Source organism: Marmota flaviventris, chromosome 16, assembly GCF_047511675.1.
Source record: "Marmota flaviventris isolate mMarFla1 chromosome 16, mMarFla1.hap1, whole genome shotgun sequence".
In the NCBI taxonomy this organism is placed as follows: Eukaryota; Metazoa; Chordata; class Mammalia; order Rodentia; family Sciuridae; genus Marmota; species Marmota flaviventris.
The window spans coordinates 65,903,956-65,927,350 of NC_092513.1; the positions used below are offsets into that span (position 1 = coordinate 65,903,956).

General features: G+C 49.8%; 1 protein-coding gene across 1 annotated transcript; it reads right to left on the reverse strand.

Annotated features, from left to right (window-relative positions):
- Window positions 1-1,243: 1,243 nt before the first annotated feature.
- Window positions 1,244-21,076, reverse strand: Cidea (cell death inducing DFFA like effector a). The gene is made up of 5 exons (XM_027920266.2): window positions 20,989-21,076; window positions 12,182-12,326; window positions 11,105-11,251; window positions 4,104-4,285; window positions 1,244-1,453 (listed from the first exon to the last, which is right to left on the reverse strand). The coding sequence occupies exons 1-5, from the start codon at window positions 21,024-21,026 to the stop codon at window positions 1,306-1,308; spliced, it is 660 nt and encodes a 219-aa protein (XP_027776067.1). The 5' UTR covers window positions 21,027-21,076; the 3' UTR covers window positions 1,244-1,305.
- Between the last annotated feature and the right edge of the window lie 2,319 nt (window positions 21,077-23,395).

The window sequence follows — 23,395 nt, forward strand, 5'->3', positions numbered from 1 at the left end:
TCCTGGCTGCTTCTCCAAGGACACAGTGCAGGTGCAGGGGGCGGGAGGCAGGAAGTCTGGGCAGCAGGGACGGTGGGGATGGGTGGGGATGGGGCTCTTTGCTTCTTGGGTTTCAGGCACCTTTGGTGGTGTTCATTGTGCCAGAGCTGGCAGCCAGGAAAGGAAAATGGCCTTGGGACTTTTCTTTATAGGAAAGTCACAGATCTCCCCCTCACAAATCTAACCCAGAGGTGCTCTGCACTGAGCTATACCCCAGCCCTTTTTAGTTTTTATTTTGAGACAAGGGTTCACTAAGTGGCCCAGGAAGCCTTGAACTTGCGATCCTTCTGCTTCGGCCTCCCAAGCACCTGGGAGTACAGGCATGCACCTTTGCACCCAACTCCACAAACCTTAATAGGCATAGATTTGTCTCCAGAGATCTGTGACCCTTTTTTCCAAGAATAGCACCCCATTTCCTTCTGCTAGGATTGCCAGGTGGGGTGAGGTGCAGCCTGGAGCTTCCTGGGCAGGGCCCCATCGACATCCAGCTTCCACGGAGGAAAGTGCACCAGAAGATGGAGCCAACCGGAAGGAAAGAGGGACCAGGGGAGGGAGAGCTGATCCCCACAAGGTCCTCCAGTGCCTATGTCCAGCTGTGCTGCTCCCTGGCCCTGGGCAGCACGAGGCAGAGCGTTGCCTGGCCACCAAGTGTCCTGCCCCGGAACAGCACAGCGCCAGGCACCCAGGGTAGGTGTCCAGCAGTTTTGTTTGTTTCTGAGTTTCCTTTGTTTCTGGAAGTGCTGCTTAAAGGCCTCCAGTCAGAGCCTCAAGCTTTGAACCCCCTCCCCCAACTGCCGGGGCTCACTGAAGACCCACCTCTAAGGAAAAAGACAAACCCCAACCCCACACATCTGACAACTCCTAGCACCTCGTATCCAGAGACTAAGAGCAGCCCCTCTGCCTGAGGCCCTGGCCGTTCACTCCCCCGGGGACTTTTAGCAACCACTCCACATACTGAATGTCTGTGTGTGATGGGTTTACTGCAGCAGGCGAGCCCCCAGGGGTCTGCTGCACACACGTGCTCCCAGACACCCCCCTGGTCCCTTCCTGGGCCACGGGGCCCCTCTCCTGCCTCCTCCATCCAGGGTGTCCTGCTGCACACCCCAGACCAGGTGTGTTGAGCTTTCCCTTTCCCTGTGTCACTCCCAAGCAGCAGTGGCCAGCAACACAGGCACATGTGGCGAATAACACAAGAGCATCTTGGAAAGTTTGTCATTGGAAGGGCATGTTTGGGTCCAGAGGCTGGCCGGGCCCCAGCGGCCATGTCTATCTGTTCATGAACCAGCCCCTGGTGGGTGACTTAGGAGAAGGCTGCTCTTCTGTGTCTCCCAGGACTCGGAGCATGTAAGTGCCTGCGTAGACGAGGAACTGTCCCATCACCTGGGAGGTGTAGGACAGGAACCGCAGAAGACTCCTGCAACAAAGCAAGATGCAACGCGTCAGGCGTGGGGCCTCCCCTGAGGACCTAACAGCACTGCTGGCCAGTGGCCACTTCCAGGCTCCCGGGCTGTCCCAGCAGCCATGGAGGAGGTGGGGCCTTGCTGAACTCCCTCGGGTCAGGTGTAGGGGAAGGAAGGACAAGAGGGAGCCTCAGGACACGGGATTTGTGTGGGCTTGAGTGGGCTAGGACCTGCCACAACTCATCTATACAGGCTGTCCCATAGCTACTGGGAGGACAGACATGGCCCTGCCCTGGCTTCTAAGGGAGGGAGGGAGGGAGGGAGGGAAGGAAGGAAGGAAGGAAGGAAGGAAGGAAGGAAGGAGAGAGAGAGAAAGAGAGAAAGAGAAAGAAAGAAAGAAAGAGAGAAAAAGAGAAAGAGAAAGAGAGAAAGAAGGAAAGAAAAAACATAAGTGGAGTTCCTATTCTCTGCCTGGTCCCAAACTAGAAAGGGCTTTATCCAGTTTTTAAAATTCTTTAATCACCTCACAAAATGGCAGCAGGTTGGCCATGGCTGAATCTGTCCCCTGGGAATGGGTCCCCCAAACCTGAGCTAGGAGAGCCCACTACCCCGGGAGGTGATGCCTCTGACATGAAGGCTTTGGTGAGTTGTGGCTGCTTGTGGTGCCCTAAAAGCTATCAGAAGACAAGAATTACCATAGAGGAGAATGTGGTGGCCACGCCGGTGATCCCAGTGACTCAGGAGGCTGAGGACGAGGATGGCAAGTTCAAGGCCAGCCTCAGCAAATTTGTGAGACTGTCTCAAAATAAAATAAAAAGGGCTGGAAGTGTCACTCAATGGTAGAGTGCCCAAGTTATAAAAGGGGGAAAAAAAAAGCAAGAAGGAGATGAATTTGTCACTCAAGGTGGGGTTTGGGTGAGGCTCATTTTCTCCATCATGTTTTCCAAGTTGTTGTAATTCTCCCACCCTAAAAATCCAAACACCCACTTGCTCCCATCTCTCCTGGGAGCCAAGATCTCACCACTACCGAGGGACAGCCTGGGGGTCAGCCGCTGATGGTTCTGGGGGCTATGGCCACAGGGAGCCTCACGCAGGGGCCAGGGTGGGGGGAGCAGGTGGAGTCTCAAGCCCCTCTCCTGGCCCAGTGCTCAAGGCAGATCAGAGCCATCCTGCGGCAACAGCACAGAGAGGGAACCTGGGTCCTCAGAGGGCCACAGCAGGCCTGCCCCGGGAGTGCAGAGAGCAGGGAAGGCTAGCAGAGACTCCGACCCCCGAGACCTTCAGCCACTGCTCAGCCTCCCCCGGCTCGCCCTCCACAGGCTGAGCTGTGATGGAGGTTTCTATTTTCTTTCTTCCTTTGTTCTTTTTCTTCTGTGGTACTGGGGTTGAGCTCAGGGGTGCTCCACCACTGAGCTACATCCCCAGCCCTTTTAATATTTTATTTTTTAGATAGGGCCTCACTAAGTTGCAAAGGCTGGCCTTGAACGCGTGATCCTCCTGCCTCAGCCTCTCCAGTCACTGGGATGACAGGCTTCAGCACCTGGCCAGGACTCAGTTTTTCACGAGATCATGGTGTATTTCTACAAGAGCACAGGTGGCTGCACTTGAGCCTGTGTGATCCTAAAGAACTTCTCATTTTAAAGATGATGAGGTGGAAGCTCAGAGAAGTTAAGTAACCTGTGAAAAGTCACAAAGCTGCTTACTCAGGAGGTATTATAGATGTCCCTCTCATTCCAGGACCCACTCTGAGGCTCCCTCTGAACACACACAATACAGTTTGGATGAGGGTCCCCTGAAGCCCACATGCTAAAGGCATGATTCCCCTACGATGCTATTGAGGAACCCATGGGAGGCAGGGTGGAGGAGGTGAGGTCACTGGAGTGCCCCTCAGGGCACCTCTCCCAGTCCTTACTTCCTGTTAGAGTCAGTAAACAAGTCAAAATAACACCTGGCATTTTGCCAGGGGAATGTTAAAGTTCCTAAACAAGTCTGGATGGTGCCTGGCAAAATGCCAGAGGGAGTGGTTTGAGAAGTAACAAAAGCGAGCCATTAAGTGTGGAGATTCCTTATTGGTTGACTGATGTATCTAGTTTATGCTAATTAGATAAGCTGTGTGGAATGTATAAATACTGCTCCTGTCCTGCAATAAACGGCTCCCACTCCTGCTGTATCAACGTACACAAGTTGTTCATCACCCCCCCTGATTATTCTGCAGCCAGCCGGGCTGCGGCAACTTCCCAGTCACCAGGCAGTGAGCAGCCTCCCCGTCAGGGGCTCCCTGAGGATGAGCCGCCTTGTCTCAGGTGCAAAAGCAACAGGAACAGTGGCATTGTAGGTGTTCTACAAAATTCTATAGATTTCCAGGTGTCCCCCATATAGGATGATGGGGCACGTGGGTTAATGGTCTTTGGAGGGAGAAAAATCTGTTCTGGATTGATTTTGTGTTTTGTGAAGCAAGTCTGGCTTGGATGTAAATGTGCTCCAAATGGACCGAGGGCAGGGGAGCACCTGGGACAGCAGGACAGAGCACAGAGGAGCAGGCTGGGGGACACCTGGGACAGCAGAGGGCCAGCAGGCAGAGCACAGAGAGGCAGGCAAGGATGGGCCCCCAGGGATCCCAGGTCTGTGCAGACTCCCGAGGTCGACCCCGTCAACCCATCCTACCTCAGCGTGGCTTTGAGTCCTGTGCAGCGGATGTCGTAGGACACCGAGTACATCTCATACATGGTGGCCTTCACGTTGAGGCAGCCCAGGAAGTCCTTGGGGTTCAGCTTGTACAGGTCGAAGGTGACTCTGGCGATTCCTGACTTCTTCGGCTGCCTGCTGACTGGGCCGTACTTAGCACCCTACAGGGCAAAGAGGGGTGTGAGGGGCCTTCCCCCTGTGACGCTCCAACTTCAGGGGTCCGGTCTGTGTCCCCTTCTGTGTTCTTCATGGACTCTCCTGAAGGTCATTCAAACCCGTCACCACCTGAGCTAACCAAGTCTCTCTCAGCAACCAGCAGCCCGACTGCAACTGCGCTCACACACGTAACCACGGACTTTCCCTTCACTCTCAGGGCAGGGCCTCGGGAGGACCTGGTTGGCCTCGGCCTGGACGGCCAGACCCGCTGCACTGTGTGCAGAGCTGCTGTGGCTACAGGGCTGGTGAAAACAAATCCCACTAAAAGCTTCTAGAATGTTCTTGCTGCAGTCATTCATCTTGTTCCCTTCACCCTGTCCCACACCTAAGGGATGAGATTCTGGTTGACGTCTATGTTCAAAGCACAAGAGGCCCAGCAGCCCTTTGTGGGTAGAACTAATTACTCCTCATCTGGGAGTAGTGTTATTACTATTGTTATTATGGTTATTTTTTGGTACTGTGAATTGAACCCAGGTGTGCTTAACCACTGAGCCACAACCCCAACCCTTTTTATTTTTTGAGACCGTATCTTGCTAAGTTGCTTAGGGCCTTGCTGAGTTGCTGAGGCTAGCCTCAAACCTTTGATCCTCCTGCCTGGGCTTCCCAATTTCCTGGGTTACAGATGTGTGCCCCTGCGCCCACTCAGCCAATACTGTTTTAAACTGGTTCTAACCTATCCTCCTGCCACAGCTCATGGCCTCGGATTCCTTTCTGACTTCTGGAAGCTGTTGTCAACTCCCCAAATGTCTTCCTCTCGTTTTGGTCTTAAACCGAAAGGTCCACACAGAATTGACTCACACGGCCCAACTTAGGCACATGGTTTCTAGGACCCACTGATGGTCAAGGCAGAAAGAAACAATTTGAGCCTTCCTCTTCCTTCAGGGTCCTGAGGCCCAGAGGCTAAGGAGGGGACACCTGGCAGCCACTGCTTGCTGGAGGTCCTCATCTGGTTCACCAAACCCTGACAGGCAGGTAGGAGGGGTGATGGCAGTGAGGAGCCACATCCACCCTGCAGGCCGGAGAGGGGGCTCTGCAGGGAGTGTCCTGGTGCCATCCCCAGAAGGCTCCACAGGCCCTCAGCTGCCCTTGATGGGACACACCCACATCCCCAGGGACTGTGCCTGAGAACTCAGTGGCTTCCTGGGCCACCACTGCAGGACCATAGATACGTCACCTTTCCCAGCCCTGCACAGGCACCCGGTGTCTCCTTTACAAACACACACAGCTTCCCATTGTCAAGGTCAGTCACCAGAGAAGCAGGGATTAAACTGCACACTCAAGGCCTGTGGCTCTGGAGGTCGGAAGCCCCTGTGAGTGAGCAGGGCCAGCTCATCCTGGAGGCTGTGGGGAGGCAGGAAGGCTGCCAGAGGCCGCGTTCCCTGCCTGTCCGGCCTCCTCAGCTGTGGCCCAATCCCCGTCCCTCCTCTGCCTCTCCTGAAAAGGACCCTGAAGCTGACACTGGCCTCGCTGGGGTGGCCAGGACAACCTCTTCCCCACCGCAAGACCCTTCCCTTCTCACCTCCACCGAGCCCCTCTGCCTTGGGTTCTAGAGCTGGGGGTGACGTGCGGAGGCAGTCCTTCTGGCTGCCACACCCCTCCAGGGAAGGAAGGAAGAGCTTTACAGCCCAAGATCATCTCCTAGAAGGTCACCCAACACACCACACGCGCACACACACAATTGTGTACAGACCATGTAGTAAAAATAAGAATAGAAGACCTAAGCAAAACAAAAAAACGTGGCCCTGGGAGGCCCACTGTCTGAGCAGGCTGCCTTTCCCTGTCCTTCCTGTATGTTTCTGTGCATCTCAAACATCATGCCGCTAACTTTGCATATTTTAAATTATATGGAAGGATTAACATATAGGTTTTAAGTGTAGTATAGAAACACCCTGAGGTCACTCCTGAGACCCTTTCAGGGAAATGAGTGGGCAAAGCTATTTTCACAGTCAAACCAGTGATGCAATTAGGCCCTGTTTGTTCTCATAGGAGTAAGGTTCCCACTGCACGCTGGGAAAACTGCACAGCTCAATCAATCAGTACTTTTTCCTTTTTTGGTGCTGGGAATTGTGCATACTAAACCTGTATTCTCCACAACACTTACATGGATAGCCCCAAATGTACTGGGGATTATACCCAGGGGTACTCTACCACTGAACTATGTCCTCAGCCCTTTAATGTTGAGAGCCACAGCCAATTCAGGATGGTGCCTGGCATTTTGCCGGAAGGAGTGGTTGAGAAGTAACGCCAGCGAGCCATTAAGATGATGATAATTGAGTTGGGTTGTGTATAATTATTAAGATAATGACTGATTGCTGTAACTGGATGATGCTGAATTGAGGCAAGCTGTGTATTCAGTTGTGTATGTAAACCTCTGCTGTCCGGCAATAAGGCGGTGCCTGCTACTTTTGAGTTCTCGCAGAGTTCCCGTGGAGTTCTAGAGAGTTCCCGTTGGGTTCAGGCAATAAAGTAGTTCCTGTTTGAACCTACAAGTGGCTCGTGAGCTCCCGGTTATTTGTGCCCAGCCAGACTGCGGCAAATTAACAACAACAAAAATATATATTTTTAAAAATTTTGAGACAGGGTCTCACTGAATTGCCCAGCTGGCCTCAAACTCGTGATCCTCCTGCCACAGCCTCCTGAGTAGCTGGGATTATAGGTGTGCACCATTGTGCCCAGCCCAAATCAATGTTTTCTAAATGACTAATGCATGGTGTTACAAAATAATCCCTGGGAGAAGGAGCTTCTCAAAGTGCAGGGAAGACGGATGGACTCAGTGCCACAGAGGAGACTCCACACTGTAACTAACCTGTCTGAAACCACCACTTGGTGAGTTCTGGTGCAGTGTCAGAGAATACCCTAAATGACATGAAAAATCTGTTAAAAACCTGCTCCCTCTTCCAACTACATATCCGTGTCAGGCCAGACTTCCATCCAAACCATACATTGCAACAAATTGAATACAAAAGTGGACTCGAGTATTTAGCTGTCTTCTACTAAGCCAGGCATTAAAGAGATTTATAAAAACAAAAAGTTTCACTTCTCATTTTGTTTGGAAAACAGTCAACTTTTCATAAAAACACTGAGCCAAGCTCAGTGGGACACGCCTGTAATCCCAGAAGCTAGGGAGAATGAGGCAGGAAGATTGCAAATTCAAGGCCAGCCTCAGCAATTTAACAAGACTCTATAAACAACTTAATGAGAATCTGTCACAAAGTAAAAAATAAAAAAAGAGTTGGAGATGTGGCTAAGTGGTTGAATACCCTTGAGTTCTGTTCCCAGTACCAAAAAAAAAAAAAAAAAAAAAAAAGTGGTTTAAGTTAACCTATATTGGGTTATTATTTTAATGAATTAATATATATTTTTAATTTCTTTAATTTTTACTCCTTCCTTTTTAAATTTTTTATTACCAGGGATTGAACCCAGAGGCACTTAACCACTAAGCTGCAGGTCTAGCCCTTTTTAATATTTTATTTAGAGACAAAGTCTCACTAAGTTGCTTGGGGGGGTCTCACTAAATTGCAGAGGCTGGCTTTGAACTTGCAATCCTCCTGCCTCAGCCTCCCTAGTGTGTGTGCCCCTGGGTTCAATTCCCAGTCCTGGGGGGGGACAAAAAAAATCAGGTGAAAACCGCTAATTGACAGATGTCTATTTACTGACTGACATAAGCCAACAAAAGCTATTTGGGATCCTCATTGATTTTTAAGAACACAGAGGACCCTGAGGTCAAAAGAGGTTTGAGGGTGACTTTTTAAATGTACTTTTCCTTGGGTCTTCACTCAGAATTGTTGAGGGATATCCTATGATGCCTACAGCTATACTGAACACATTTTCAGTTTTCGTTTTGTGCCCTGGGCCTTGTGCATGCTAGGCAGGTGCTCTGAGTGACCCCTAGCCCCATAGCATGGCTGAAGACCATTTCTTTCAATAAACATGTAACAGCTTATTTATGTGTATTTACCCAGGGATATACTGCTAGTTGTGTGTGTGTGTGTGTGTGTATACGCATCTCCATTCTCCTGTGATAGACAGGTAACCTGCTTCCAATGCTTATTGTCATCCACTGGTGACATGGGTGCACTTATGAATGGGTCTACTGATGTGTGGGACCAGTCTTGGGGCACACGTCTAGGGATGGAGTTCCTGCGTCCTGGACGGAGCCTCCCCTCTATGGGATCAAGGCAAATTCTTTGTAACACCGGTGGGTGGCAGTATAGGAGCACTTGCTGCCCATATCTTAAAAAACGGGGAAAAAAATTTAACAGTCTAGTACCAAAGTTGGCAGTATGACCTTACAGTGGTGCAACTGGATGGTTGGTTGTTTGCACAATTGTTTTACGTGAGTTCCTCACATTTGCTGAATCATCATCCTCTGTTGGGTCTTGTTAACAACACCTCCACCTCCTCCTCTTTGTGGCCTGTTGTTTAATTTCCTTTATAGTGGCTCTAAAACAATATGTTTCTTTCTGTTTTTTGCAGTATTGGGGACTGAACCTGGGGTGCTTAACCACTGAGCCACATCCCAGCCCTTTTTATTTTTTATTTTGAGGCAGGGTCTCTCTAAGTTGCTGAGGCTGGCCTTGAACTTTTGATTCTCCTGCCTCAGCCTCCCAGGTAGCTGGAATCATAGGGATGCACCGTCGTGCCTGGCCTTTTCTGATTACCTCTTATTCTTTGTTACTTTGGGTTATCTTTTAACTGTTTTGGAAAGTTTTACTTTTATTTCTTTTTTTGTGTTACTGGGGATTCAACTCAAGGAAGTTTTACCAACCACTGAGCTACATCCCTAGTTCTTTTTGAGACAGGGTCTTGTTGAGTTGTCCAGTCTGGCCTCTAACTTGTGATCCTCCTCCTTCAGCCTCCCAAGTCACTGAGATTACAGATGTGCACCACTGGGTCTGGTGGAGAGTTTTATTTTATTTTATTTTTTAAATATTGTTTTTATTTGTAGTTGGACACAATACCTTTATTTTATTTATTTAATTTTTATGTGGTGCTGAGGATTGAACCCAGCATCTTGAACATGCTAGGCGAGCATTCTACCGCTGAGCTACAGCCCCAGCACCTGGTGGAGAGTTTTAAATACACAATGTTATACATTGTGTGTTAGGAATGCAGCTTTGAGGTCTTGGTAGTTGTGACTTCATCATTTCTGCTCATTTTTTCCCTGCGGTGCTGGGGAAGGGGCCCACAGCCCAGCATGCTAGGGAAGCCTCGCCCATGTGGATGCACAGTGCTCTGTCCTGTGCTTTGTGCTTGAGTGGTGAGCTCCCTTACTAGAACTTTTCAGCCTGGGTCAACCTACCTTCCATTTGTTCCCGCTGATTACCTTGGGAACCAGCACTGGGGCTCAGGAGGGACTCGCTGCATAGACGATCCAGTGACTAAGCTCTGGCCATCTGGGCCTCCTCCCAGCTCTTGGCTGGAGTGGTCAGGACCAGCAGGGCCTAAACACTTATGAGGGCAACATGAGGCCACAGATGGTCAGGAGAGACCCTCACGACACCCTGCTTCAAGTGGCCATGCACATCTCACCTCTCTTTGGGTCAGTCCCAGTCTTTCTCTTCTGTCCTCCCAGCATCTGTTGAAACTAAAGCGCCTGATCCCCGAGGTCAACGGACCCCCAGTGGGGAGGCCCACGGGAAGGGGGGGGGCGTGTCCTGGGGGGACCAGCTGCAGTGGTTTCTGTCTTCTCTAGATTCTGGCTCCCAAACATGTTGGCCTCTGAGTTTTTTTGTTTTTGGTTTTTGTTTTGAGACAGGGTTTGCTCTGTTGCCCAAGCTGGCCTTGAACTCCTGGGCTCAATGACCCCCCTGCTCAGCTTTCCAAGTGCTGGGACCATGGGTGCCGGTCACTATGCCCAGCTTTATTTCTCTCTCTCTCTCTTTTTTTTAAAATACATATTTTTAGTTGTAGGTGGACACAATAGCTTCATTTATTTTTATGTGCTGAGGATGGAACCAATGCCTCAACATACATGCAAGACAAGTGCTCTACCACTGAGCTACAGCCTCAGCCCCTTTATTTCTCCTTTTGAAGGTCAGTTAGATGTTTTAATATTTTGAAGATGTTTTAATATTTTGCTTTCTATTTTATTGTTCTTGAGATATATAATTTATGGTGCTTCCAGAAATAAAAGGCTTCCTTTGTGGCTCACTTTGCCAAATCTCTCTATCCGTGCTGCTATAGTTTGGACCTTGATCGTCTCCCAAAGGCCCTTATGTTAAATACTTGGTCCTCAGGGTGGCGCTAATGAGGTGGTGGGGCCTTGGGAGAGGCCCTTAGGTCACCGGGGGTGTGCCCTTGAGGGGGACTTGAGACCTGCTCCTCTCTGCTCTCTTTGCCCTCTGGCTGGTGACGGAAGCAGGTTTGCCCTTTCATTTGTCCAGAGGAATGAGGCTAATAAGTCATGAACTTGGCCTCCAAGTCAAACCTCCCTTTTTATAAAGTAATCATCATGGATACTGTGACATTTAGTTGGCTGTGTCAGTGTGTCTTGCTTCCTGGGGACTAGGCCATCCACAGTCACCAGGTCACATCTGTTGCTTTAGAAGGGTCTGTAGCTATTCACTGGCCAAAGCCTGTTCCTTGGAATTACATTTTAAAATTAAATACCGAACCCAAGTTTCCCAGGGGCACATAGGAACCCTTTGAGGGCAGTGGATTCACTTAGCAGACAGAACCCAGCGCATCAAAAGGAGTGCAAGTTAGTACCAGGGTAGGGGCAAGCCCACTGGAGCTGTCCAGACGACAGGGTCACGGCTTACCTGCGTCCACTTCTGTCCTTTCTCCAAGATCATGAAGTGTGTGTTGTCTCCCAGGGTCTGGAAGAACTCCTCGGAGTCCACCACCGTGCCATCCTCCTCCAGCACCAGCGTGACCAGCCCAGCCGTGATGACCAGGGCATCCAGAGTCTAGGTGGCAGCGAAGTAGAGAAACGGCATGGAGTGGACATTCCCGTTGGACCACCCAATGACATTTGTGATGTCATAGTTTTCCGAAGAGTTGGCTGATTTGAATAAAGTGATTTTTCTTGAGATGGGAACACAGTGCTGGCTGTGTTCCCAGGTTGGCCCCAAACTCCTTGGCTCAGACAATCCCCCTACTTCAGCCTCCTGAGTAGCCCACACCATAGTCACATGCCCCTGTGCACAGGCCTGGCTAAGATAAAATTGTAATGGCAAAGAGATGTATTGACTGAGGTCCATGAGTCAGTCTTTGTTTTGAGAAAGAGACTAAGATTTAAATGGTACCATCTTCCTAAGAGACACAGGATAAGCGATCACACTGAAAGTGTATGATCAATGGCCACCGAGTGATATTTGGAGGGACAGGCAGAGCATGTGTGAAGTCGTAAGAACTGTAGCCCCAGGTGGCCCGAGGGCTAAACCTTGCTTTGGAAGCTGCTCCTTTAACATCTCACGGACATCTTAGAGGTACACTTGCTGGGAGTCTGGGATTCTTCCTTACTTGGAGCTCTAGGTCAGTGTTTTAATTAAGGACTAGTCTGTCCTGGCTTTTATACCTAAACTCAGACTCCCTGAGTCCCTGGATTCTCCCTTGTCAAAGAAACAAGGCCGCTTTGTCAACGCAGCAGCTTCTGAGTTTCTGTGTCCTCACCTTTCCTGGTGCAGAGACGGTCATCGCCCGTCTGACGATCTGGACCTGCCCTATCCACTTAGAAACAGCTCCCTCAGACTCTCGAGGCTGAGAGGGGCTGCCAAGATGGACAGGAGGTCTTTCTCAACCTTTCTGTCTTGGCATTGTGTGGCACCATGTCCTTGGCCCCAAGCTGGTCGAGGGTACCTCTCTGGACTGGCATGAGTGGCTGTGGCGCATGATACCTTGCTGATGAGCTCCTTTAGGCTGCTGGCCATCACCCCACGCCGGCTGCTTCGGTCATGATTGGAGACCCGGAAAGGGCGAGCTGGGTGCATGAGGGGCGTTAGCAGGACCTTCTTGGTCTGTGATCCCATAAATGTCAGGGGCCTGAAAGTGGAGGCGAAAAGAAAACGATTTTGACATTGCTTTGTGTGTATGTGTGTGGCACTGGGGATTGAACCCAGTGGTACTCTACCACTGAGCTGCATCCCCAGTCCTTTGGATCTTCAAAGAAGCCCTCACTAAGCTGCTCAGGCTGGCCTCCAATTTGTGATCCTCCTGCCTCAGCCTCCTGAGTAGCTGGGGATACAGACATGTACCACTACAAATGGCTTTAGTAGAGGTTTGAAGTACATATAGAAAATGCACTTGTAGGGCTGGGGATGTGGCTCCAGCGGTAGCGCGCTCGCCTGGCATGCGTGTGGCCCAGGTTCGATCCTCAGCACCACATACAAACAAAGATGTTGTGTCTGCCGAAAACTAAAAAAAATAAATATTAAAAAAAAACTCTCTCTCTCTCTCTCTCACTCTCTAAAAAAAGAAAGAAAATGCACTTGTAGTATTTGCAACTAAAAGAAAGAAATTCGGGCTGGGGCTGGGGCTCAGGAGTAGAGAGCTCGCCTAGCACAGGCGAGGCCCTGGGTTCAATCCCCAACACCACAAAATAATAATAATAAAAAAAAGATATTGTGTCCAACTACAACTAAAAAATAAATATTTTTAAAAAAAGAAAGAAATTCAATGGTTGCAAGTTACTAAAAATTACACATACATCTCCAAGGAAGAAACAAGTAATATGCCAATTTAAAAAACAGTTTCATCTTCATTCCTATTTTTCCAGAATGTTGACCTATTTTTCCAGAATGTTGAAAGTCTATGAGGTAATGGCTTAAGAAGCATGTTAAGGCCATCAAATTAAAAAGAAATTACATTTAACAAATATGAATAGATTTCAGAGCTAAAAAAAATCCAACAAAACAATTCCTAGCAGCCACAAAGTAATTAAGCAGAGTTAGAGGATTAAGCGTGTGCGCGCACACACACACACAGAGTCACATGTTTGCATATTAAGACTATACCAGAAATGTTTAAGATACAGATATCAGTCACTGTAGCAATCGACCAAGTTTTTGAAGTCAACTTAGGATAAACCAAGAACAGCACAGCCACAATCATAACTTTCTTTGGAAGAACAAGATCTTCAGGCCCTGTGTCACATGACACTCTGGAGTAAGCGCCACATTTTCCAAAGAATTAAAACTATGTGCCTAACACTAAGCTAGGCTAAAGCTCTTCCATGCCACACATGCAGCGTGATTCTTCTCTGTCACTGGCTTTAGGCGGCTGGGGGCTGCTGAGCTGGGATGCAGCCCAGGGTCCTGCACGTGGCCAGTATGTCTGCACTGAGTCACAGCCCTGGGCTCCAGCATCAGTGTCCATCAGTGTCCCAGCTGTGCCCACCCACTTTGGGTGACCAAAGAGTGGCTAGATATTTGGACAAACACTCATCTGGGTACATTTGGAAAAACAAAACACAGGCTTTATTTTTAGGACAATATTGTAGATGATATAAAGTGACCACTTTGCTGCTTCCTAACCCTTACAAATTTGCCTAGATTAACTCTCTGAGGCCCAAATCCTGGGACACCTGCACTGGCTGCCAACGCTCGTCACCCATAAGGTAGCACTTTACACTGTACCCGTGCTTGTTTCCCGGGCTAGATTGGCATTGCTCATGGACAAAGGCTTCTTTTTCATATTTCCTATGATGCCTAACTTAGTGCTAAGAACACACGCTTTAAATCACAGGTTGTCTGACTTGAAGCTCTGCTGATGACCTACCGAGGACTTTGTGGGTGAAAACCCAGTGTATGGTAATAAACCGACTCTCAGAAACTGCCAGGTTGAGTTCCTGCACGGAGCCCCATCAGCCCCTTCAGGAGGTTCTCCATAATAGTGTGAGTTTGTCCTTATCTCTGTGTCTTGCCAACAAACTGGCCTTCTGGAGTCAGGAGGGTAGTGTTTGTTCTGAGTGTACTCAGCCAGTGCCACAGTCCTCGTAACTACTTGCCCCTGTGTACTTGCTATGGCCAGCAACACCCTAGCGCTCGTTAGTCATACTAATGAGTTATCACCGTGCCCGTAGAAGGAAAGGGTCATCATATCTCACAGATGAGAAAACTGAGGGTCAGAGTAGCTTCCAGGGCACCTGGATAATAAGGGAAAGGGGCAGACAGAACAGGGTGCCTCCTCTGTCCACAGTCAAGCTTCTTTCCTCTTTGGTGGGGGCGGGGGGTAGGTCTTGTCACAGCACACCCTGAGCAGACCTGCTCTAGGGTACACCAGTGTTTCCGCTTTGCAGCCGCAACTCCCTTTCCTTCCAGGTACAGTGGCTGTACAATGTGTCCAGAGAGCAAAGCCAACAGGAAGGTGCCCCTGGACCAGGGCCCTCGTCAGGCTGACCCATGAGCTTGAGCAGGCACCCACACCGGGGCAGCAGGGCCCGGCCCTCGGCCTCTCACCTCTCGCCTCGATTTGGAGGAGTTGCACGGGTGTCCGTTACACAATGCAATGCAGGAGACACAGCTGCTGATCCAACAGGACACTTCCTCGTCTCGGGTGACCTAGGGAGCAGGCCAGGGGGATGACCCCCTCACCCTTCCCTCAGAACCTGGCTTTGTCCTCAACCTAACCACGACTCGGAGGCTCGGGCTACCAGGTAAGGAGGTCGAGGTCAGAGCAGCAAACACAGAATGGAGCTCTAGATCCAGCCCCGACTATGCTAAAGTGCTGCTGCCCACTGGGTGAAGCCCTTCCAGAGAAGGGGACCCTGGACTCCACCTGCAAGGCCCGCCTTCTCCCCCAGAGCCAGAAGTCACTGCTGCCACCCCTGGGCTTCCAGGGTCTGTCCTCAGAGGCCAGGCCTGCCAGGCCATTTCCTACCTTCCTACAGCACCTAGCCCAGATAGGGACAAAGTCGGAGACAGGCAGGCCCACCCCCTGGTGGCCAAGGGCACACCTGTGGCCTAGTTAGCTGGGGCCCAGTCTTGCCTCCTTGTGACACCCACACTGCAGGGACAACGCAGCTGAGGAACTCAATGTCCCTATTGTCTTTGCCCAGTGCTGGCAACCACATGTGGTCCTCCCTGCCTTCCCTGCCCTGGGGATGACCATGCTGATTAAATAAAAGGACATACAATCCTTGCTCTTCTTCCCTGTAATACTTCCTACCCCAGAACTGGCTCACTGCTGGAGAACAGACCCCAGGAGAACAGAAAATGCCACTGAGGACATGAAAATGGAATCCCGCATTCTTCCCAAGGCTGGCGGAGTCAGATTAGATGAGACCAGGACTCTCCTGTGTGTGACGCACAAAGGGGTTAAATGACCTTCACGCACACCAAACCCGCCTAACAGGCACCCACGGGCACTGACGCTATCCAGCTAAAGATCCACCGTGCCACACCACTAGACAAACAGGCAACACACTGACCCAGCTGCCTTCTGGCTACCGAAAATACAGGGCAGTCGATGTCACTGGCCATTATTACAATGCCTAACAGAGTCGCTATTTCCACCACACCCCTGTGTTTTAATTTGTCAAAATGAAAATAGAACCACCGAGACTCGAACACAGCTCAGTGGTGGAGCATGTGCAGGGCCAGAGGCTCAATCCCAGTGCCACCAAAAACCAAGACACAGGACAATGGGAATCCTGCGTCTGCCCACCACCATGAGAACAGCCACTCCCTGGTTCCTGGGAGAGTGGCTCCTGACAGTCCCAGGGCGGGGGGGGGGGGGGGGGGGGGGGGGTGGGTGGGGGGGTGGGGAACAGCTCACACAAGGGAAAATAAGTAACAGGTCGTCTCAAGGGAAAAGGAAAAATAATAAGGAACCATTTCAGGAAATAGGTTATTTCAGGGAAATCAAGAGGGTAACAGAAGTCAGGCTTCGTGGAAAGCTCTTCTAAACTGTGTGAAGTCCCATCTCCTGGGTGAGGGGCAGAAGGAAGCCTGCATTTTCCCTGAGGGAAGCAGGGAGTCGCCAACTTATAAAAATGTGACATTCAGTGACCGAGACACAGAGTGACAGAAGATGTGAGTGGACTCCAGCAAGGCAGGCCTGCCCCTGGTCTAAGCTTTTTTCATGTGCCACGCTGTGTGCTGGCCTCCCTCTGAAGGTGCTGGGGAAGGAGGGCCCAGGTCAAGGTGTGCGTAGGAGAAAAATACAGTTGTCCCACAGTATCCTCATGGGTTGGTCTAGGTCCCCAGAGACCAGAATCCAAGGACACCCAAGTCCTTTGTATGAAAGGACATCATAGCTGCCCATCCTTTGATTACACCTTAAATCATCTCTAGATCACTTATCATGCCTAATACACTGTGAATTCTATGTTGATATTTGTTATCCTGCAATGTTTAAGGGATAATTATAAGGAAATCTGTGCATGTTCAGTCCAGATGCAGTTTTAAATACCATTTTTAGTTGTAGTTGGACACAATATCTTTATTTTAAGTATTTTTATGTGATGCTGAGGATCGATCCCAGGGCCTCATAAGTGTGAGACAAGCGCTCCACCATGAGCTACAGCCCCAGCCCCCAGATGCAATTATTAAAATACTTTTTTCTGTCATTAGACCTTAGGATGTGGCACCCACTGGTGGGTGTGGAGGGCTGCCTGTATTTGGTGTCCCTGGTGATAAGGGAGCAGCCCAAGCTGGGTAAGATGTCACCCAGGATCACTTGGGATGCAATGTGACTGGGGCAACACCACATCTCAGGGTTATGTGGAGAGGAGGGACCCATATGCCAGACGGGGCCAACAGGACTGCAGGGGTGAGCAGGGATGCCAACCAAGGAGAGAAGCGGTGAGGGCAAGTGCACTCACACAGGGAAGACAGACAGGGCTCAGACAGCTCCTGGGAGGTGTCTGTGTGCCCTGGGGACAGTATCCAAGGCGCCAGTGGCAGTGGAGCAAGTGTCGGGATGGTGAACTGCCATCAGGCTCGCCAGGCTCAGATCACGCACAGATCGGAACACGCCTGCCCAGCTCCTTCCCATGGACTCGCCCTGGCTCAAGGCCACGTTCTTACCAAACTACCCCAATCCTTGGCGTCACAGGGGTATTTAAGACAGGGCAGAGGAGGCCTGAGCACCTTGAAATATTACTAAATAAGAATTTAGGTGCCAGCTCTCTGCTGTGAGATTTGCTTGGAGAAAACTTAATTCTTTATTAACGTCACTGGGAAGACTGGGTAACACGCTTACTGAAGTAGCAGCGGCTGTATGAATTCTAGAGTTCCTTTCAGAGGGCAAGAGGTCTAACTTTCTTGTTTTTTCTTTTTGCAGTTCTGGGGGTGGAACCCAGGGCCTGTGGACACTGAAGATGTTCTAAATAGTCACAGTAGCAGCCATTCTGAGCAAAGTATGGTATGTGTCAGCTTCATAACAAGCTCAGGATCTGGCGTGACCTGGTGAAGACTTCTGTTATCCAAAGCTTGGCTCAGAGACCTCACAGTGAGGCCTGCAACAACTACAGCTGATCAGCAGACTAATGACAGCCAGGGAACTTGCAATTACTGAGAAGTACCTTTTTTCTTTTTGCAGTCCTGGGGATCCAACCCAGGGCCTTCTACTTGCTAGGCCAGTGCTCTATCACTGAGCTGCATCCCCAGCTCTATAAGTACCTTATTTGTAAAAAAAATGTGTGCATTGATTAAGTTACTTCCCTAGAAAAAGCAGTTATTTACTAATAAATGACAGTTACAGCATGCTGCACCAGGCAATTTAAAAGAAGGATCACTGGCAGGAGGCAGAAATCCAGGAAGACCATAATTAACAAATATAACCTTGGTTTTGGCTGTTTAGTCTAGACAGAATTTTAAAGAGGGGTGGGGAAATAGAAATTATCTGCCCTTCAACAAGTGTTACAGATTGCTTTCTTCCAGTTTAGTTTGAATCAGATAGATTCCAAAGAATTTCAAGCCTATAGCTTTCCAAAAAAAAAAGCAAAAACAAGCCAGGTGTGGTATCGCATGCCTATAATCCCAGAAGCTGGGGAGGCTGAGGCAGGAGGATCACCAGTTCAAAGCCAGCCTCAGCAACTGTGAGGCACCAAGCAATTCAGTGAGACCCTGTCTCTAAATAAAATACAAAGTAGCGCTGGGGATGTGGCTCAGTGGTCGAGTGCCCCTGAATTTAATCCCTGGTGCCAAAAAACCCTACAAAAACAGTTTGTCCCCAACAAATACTCACCCTTAAACTTGCCAATCTGGATGGAGAATGTCTTAAAAGATCAAATATTTCAGAGGGGAGGGGGGATAGTAGAGGATAGGAAAGGCAACAGAACACAACAGACACTAGTATGGCAATATGTAAAAAAAGTGGATGTGTAACCAATGTGATTCTGCAATCTGTATACGGGGTAAAAATGGGAGTTCATAACCCACTTGAATCAAATGTATGAAATATGATATGTCAAGAACTATTTAATGTTTTGAACAACTAATAATAAAAAATAAAAATTAAAAAAAAAAAGAAGGGGCTGGGGATGTGGCTCAAGCAGTAGCGCGCTCGCCTGGCATGGGTGCGGCCCAGGTTCAATCCTCAGCACCACATACAAAGAAAGATGTTGTGTTTGCCGATAACTAAAAAATAAATATTAAAAAATTATTTCTCTCTCTCTTTAAAAAAAAAAAGAAAGAAAGAAAAGGACTAATCATATAAAACCACCAACCCTGAAAGATGAAATCCCACAGGAATAATAAATCTTGTGTTTATTTTAAATATATGAATAAACTTAAAAAAAAAAAAATCAAATATTTCATTGTGGGGTTATTTTTTTTGGGGGGGGGTTGGGGACTGAACCCAGAGATGCTTAACCACTGAGCCACATCTCAGCCCTTTTTATTTTGAAACAGGGTCTCACTAAGTTGTTGAGGCTGTCCTTGAACCTGCTATCCTCCTGCCTGAGCTTCCCAAGACACTGGGATTACAGGTGTGCACCACCATGCCTGGCTCATTGTGTTTTGATTACCAATATGTCTTCAGCAAGCCTCACACTTGACCCCACAGAGACCTTCCACAGGTACATCCTGGATTTCCTTAAATGTTGTAATGTTCAGATGCAGGTTTAACCTAATTCTTAATTCCTCCCACTCTGAGGCAAACCCGGATAGATCGGTGCACTCTGGCCACCTTAAGCCCTCAGCCACCTACTCATTCCTCAGTGCTCCTGAGGAGGCTGAAGAAGAGATGTTTGTACTTCAAACTATTCAGTCCTTTCCTCCTAGGGATGGGACTGTGGGGTGGGCAGAGCTTAAAGAAAATCAGGAAAGAACCAAGGCCTTATCTTTGTGCTTAAAAGTGTTTTATCAAGCCACGTGCCTTGGCCCACCCTTCTAATCCCAGGGAGTGGGAGGTTGAGACCAGCATCAACAAATTAGGGGGATCCTGTCTCAAAATTAAAAATAGAGCTCAGTGGTAGAGTGTTCCTGAGTTCAATACCCAGTAACAACAACAACAACAAAAGTGTCATGGTGAAGGCAGGTTCCAGGTCCCACTGTGAAGGTGAAAAGAAGTCCTGACACTGCCCAAGAAGTGAGCCAAGGAGATGGGCGAAGAAGGTCAAGCCTTCAAGCAGAAACAAAAGTAAGAGAAGAAACTCCAGGAGCTAAAATAGAAGGTGTCTGAGGAGGGCCACAGGTGTCAAAATCAGGCAAAGGTGAGCTGTGTGCCCAAGACCTGGGTGACCCTGATTCCACTCCCAGACCCTGGGATTCCCTACAGCTAGAAATGAAGAGCTGTCTTAGAGCTTGCTGTACATTAAAGAATAAACTTGTTTCTTAAAAAAAAAAAAAAAAAAAGTGTTGGTGGAGATAGAGGAAGAGTCTTTCTAATCTTCCTGGAGTCCTACCGCTAGGACAAGTTGTGTGACAGACATCAGATGCCAGCCAGAGAGGCCACCTTTCCATTTTGGCAGCTGCTTCTAACCCTGAGCATTTGTGCAGCTCCCCAAGCTCCTGGATGGTCCCTGTAACCAGATCTCCCTCTTTTCCACCCTCCATGTCTCCCTCCACACCCTTAAGATACACAATGGCATCTGTCACCAATAAAAACCTATGTTTTAAAGAGCTCAGGGGTTTCTCCGTTTTTCAAATATTTGGATGATTTTTAAAGAAACACCGCCACTGCGACGACTAGGATTTTATCGAGGATTGGATTGTTCTATCAGGACAAGAAGATAAACCCAACAGAGAAAAAGTGCTGGCTGCACTTTCAAGCCGGAGCCTTCGGACCAGGAGTGGGAGAAATGCCTCCCGCAAACTGCACCTCGCACACCTGGGAGAGTCTGCGGGAGGAGGCCAGGGCCCCGACGCGCCCAGGACGGTTCAGCCTCCCCAGGAGGTCAGATCGCGCGCTGTACCTGGACCCCCCTTGCCCCAGTTAGGGTCCGATCCCAGCCCCTGAGGAACCTTGTGCCAGCACACCGTGGAGTTGTCGCCCGGGGCTCCTGGGACCCGGACGTCGTTAGCACCCCCGGCTGCAACAACTCCCGCACTCCCCACTGTCACCTGATCCGTGGACGCCCGCGCACCTCGGGAGCCATACCTGGCACCCACTGAGCCAGTTGGAGGAGGAGACCCGGGACGGCTCGGGCCTGTGGGCATCATCGGAGCCATTGGGCGAGGGATAGCGGCTGCGGGGAACACAGGGAAGCAGGAGGAAAGGAGGCGCGGGAACGCGGGGCGCATGGGTGTGTGGCACTCGCCTGATCAGGGTTCCCGCGTAATCCCGAGCGGTCTCCATGGCGCAGTCCTGACCAGTCTCGCCCGACCCGCTCCCGTCTCTTTAAGCGCTGCCTCGGCCCCGCCCCTCCCCGTCCCGAGCCACGCCTGGCCCCGCCCACCCGGGCCCTTGGCTTTGGGCTTTCAGCTCATCAAGTCTGCGGTGGCCTCGGAATCCTGCGCCTGGGGCCCGGGTCCATGCCTCTTCTGCCCCTCTGGCTGCAGAGCCCTGTGCCCAGGACCCTTAAGCCAGATACTCCGCTGGCCTCGCACTGGCCATTTGCCAGCCTGTGTTGGTTTTGCACTCCTGGGGGTTTGGGAGCCAGTGTCTGCCGCATCGCTTGGGCTGTGAAAAGGCAGGTGTGTTGATTTTAAACCCAGGTCGCGGGTGCAAGGCGCAGCGCCTGGTGGTGGGATACGTCCAGGGCTGGAATCCCTGAGGTCGCGCTCCCGGCCAGCCAGCGAGACAGCTGTTTCCTTGTAGAGGTGAGGAAGTTGAGGCAGATCCAGGACCGCAGCCCTACAGGTTCTTGGAAGTGCTTTGGCTTTCTTCCAGGCTAGTTGCCTTCACAGGTGTGCCAGGGCATTAAGGGACAGTGAGAAGGGCATCCAGAATGGAGGGGTAAGGCCAACGACCATCCTTAAGCCATAGGTAAGGGAGCCTCTGAGAGTAGGAAGGAAAGAACAAACTGACCAGGGCCCAGAGGGATCTCTGTGCACCCCCTTCCACACTGTATCTGTGTCATGGTGCGCAGAGGTGTGCTTCACACCCCCAAAGAAGGTGGGGGAACCCCGGGCTCTTTCTACAAAATTGAAGCCCAGGTCTCTTGGGCACATTAACAGGTGGGGAAGTAAAAACTTAAACTTTCTGGGACAGGGACTGCTAGAACCTACTTCTTGCTTGTGGCCCTGTGACCTCAGTACCCATCTGCTTCCCTCTGTTTGGCTTTACTGAAACAATTGCTTCTCCCCCTTTAGGGTTATCCTTGTTACCAACCTCAGTGACTTGCAGGAATGTCAAAGCCAGAGCAATTTCTCTGGGACAACCCTGGCCCCAGGCTTACAGAGGGGCATTTCTGGCCTAGTGCTCTGGGCCTGGATTGGCTGGATACAGGCTGAAGAGACCGACCCTTCGCTGTGCCTCCCACTGACACCTGCAATTTGGTGGATGGGAAAATGGGTCCAATCAATTTTTTTTTTTTTTAAAAGAGAGAGAAAGAGGGGCTGGGGATGTGGCTCAAGCGGTAGCGCGCTCGCCTGGCATGCGTGCGGCCGGGTTCGATCCTCAGCACCACATACAAACAAAGATGTTGTGTCCGCCAAATACTAAAAAATAAATATTAAAATTCTCTCTCTCTCTACCTCTATCTCTCTCACTCTCTCTTTAAAAAAAAAACTAAATAAATAAAGATATTGTGTCCCATCTACAACTAAAAAAAATGCTAATGAGTCTTACTTAAAAAAAAAAAGAGAGAAAGAGAGAATTTTTTTTTTTTGCGAGAGAGAATTTTTTAATATTTATTTTTTAGTTTTCGGCGGACACAACATCTTTGTTTGTATGTGGTGCTGAGGATCGAACCCAGGCCGCACGCATGCCAGGCGAGCGCGCTACCGCTTGAGCCACCTCCCCAGCCCAGGGTCCAATCATTTGACTCGACTTTGTAAAAAGAACTTCTTGTGAAGAAATTCAAATATAGAGAAATATATAAAGAACCCAACCATGAGCACCCTCATACCCAGCCCCAGGATCCACCTACTACTAACACTTTGACATATTTGCTTGTTGTTTATATTTTTATTTGAATCCCTTCATTTTAGATCCTTTAACTTGAATTTCTGGAAGAAAGAAAAAAAAAAAGAAGTTCTCATAGCTAGTTCTAGTGGCACGATCACTCCTAACAAGGTTAAAACGACATCCTAAAAACATCCAATACTCAATCTGCTGTTGAGCTTCCCAACCATCCACACTGATTGACCTGAATGCCAAGGCAGTGCCCACAGTCTGGGGTGAGGGTACATTCTACCTGGTCCAGAGCAGTGGAGGTCAAGGTCTTGGAGGATGCTCATGCACCAATGACCCAGACCTGGATGGGAGAAGAAGACCATGCTGGGTGGCAGGGCGGCTGGACCAGGCAGGGGGCATCTGTAGGTGATCCAAGTGAGAGATTCCAGGCGAACTCCGGGCACTGACAATGGGCAGGACGTTGGGAAGACAAAAGAGAACATCCAAAGTGGATGCTGGTGTGCTCAGTTTGGTGGCTGGAGAGACAGAGATACCTTCTGGAGATGAGAAACCCAGGATGGGGGCAAGTCTGGGGTGAAAGTGGCAACTGTCGAAACTCAAGAGCCTGCCCCACAGTCATACAGACAGGTGGCCTGATGCTCGGAGAG

Excerpts from the sequence above, each read along its gene's own strand:
- Cidea (XM_027920266.2), bottom strand. The coding sequence starts at position 21,026 with ATGGAGACCGCTCGGGATTACGCGGGAACCCTGATCAG. Across the intron at positions 12,327-20,988 it reads TACGCGGGAACCCTGATCAG|GCCCCTGACATTTATGGGAT; the intron begins GCGAGTGCCACA and ends CTCCACTTTCAG. Across the intron at positions 11,252-12,181 it reads TAAAGGAGCTCATCAGCAAG|ACTCTGGATGCCCTGGTCAT; the intron begins GTATCATGCGCC and ends GCTGCCACCTAG.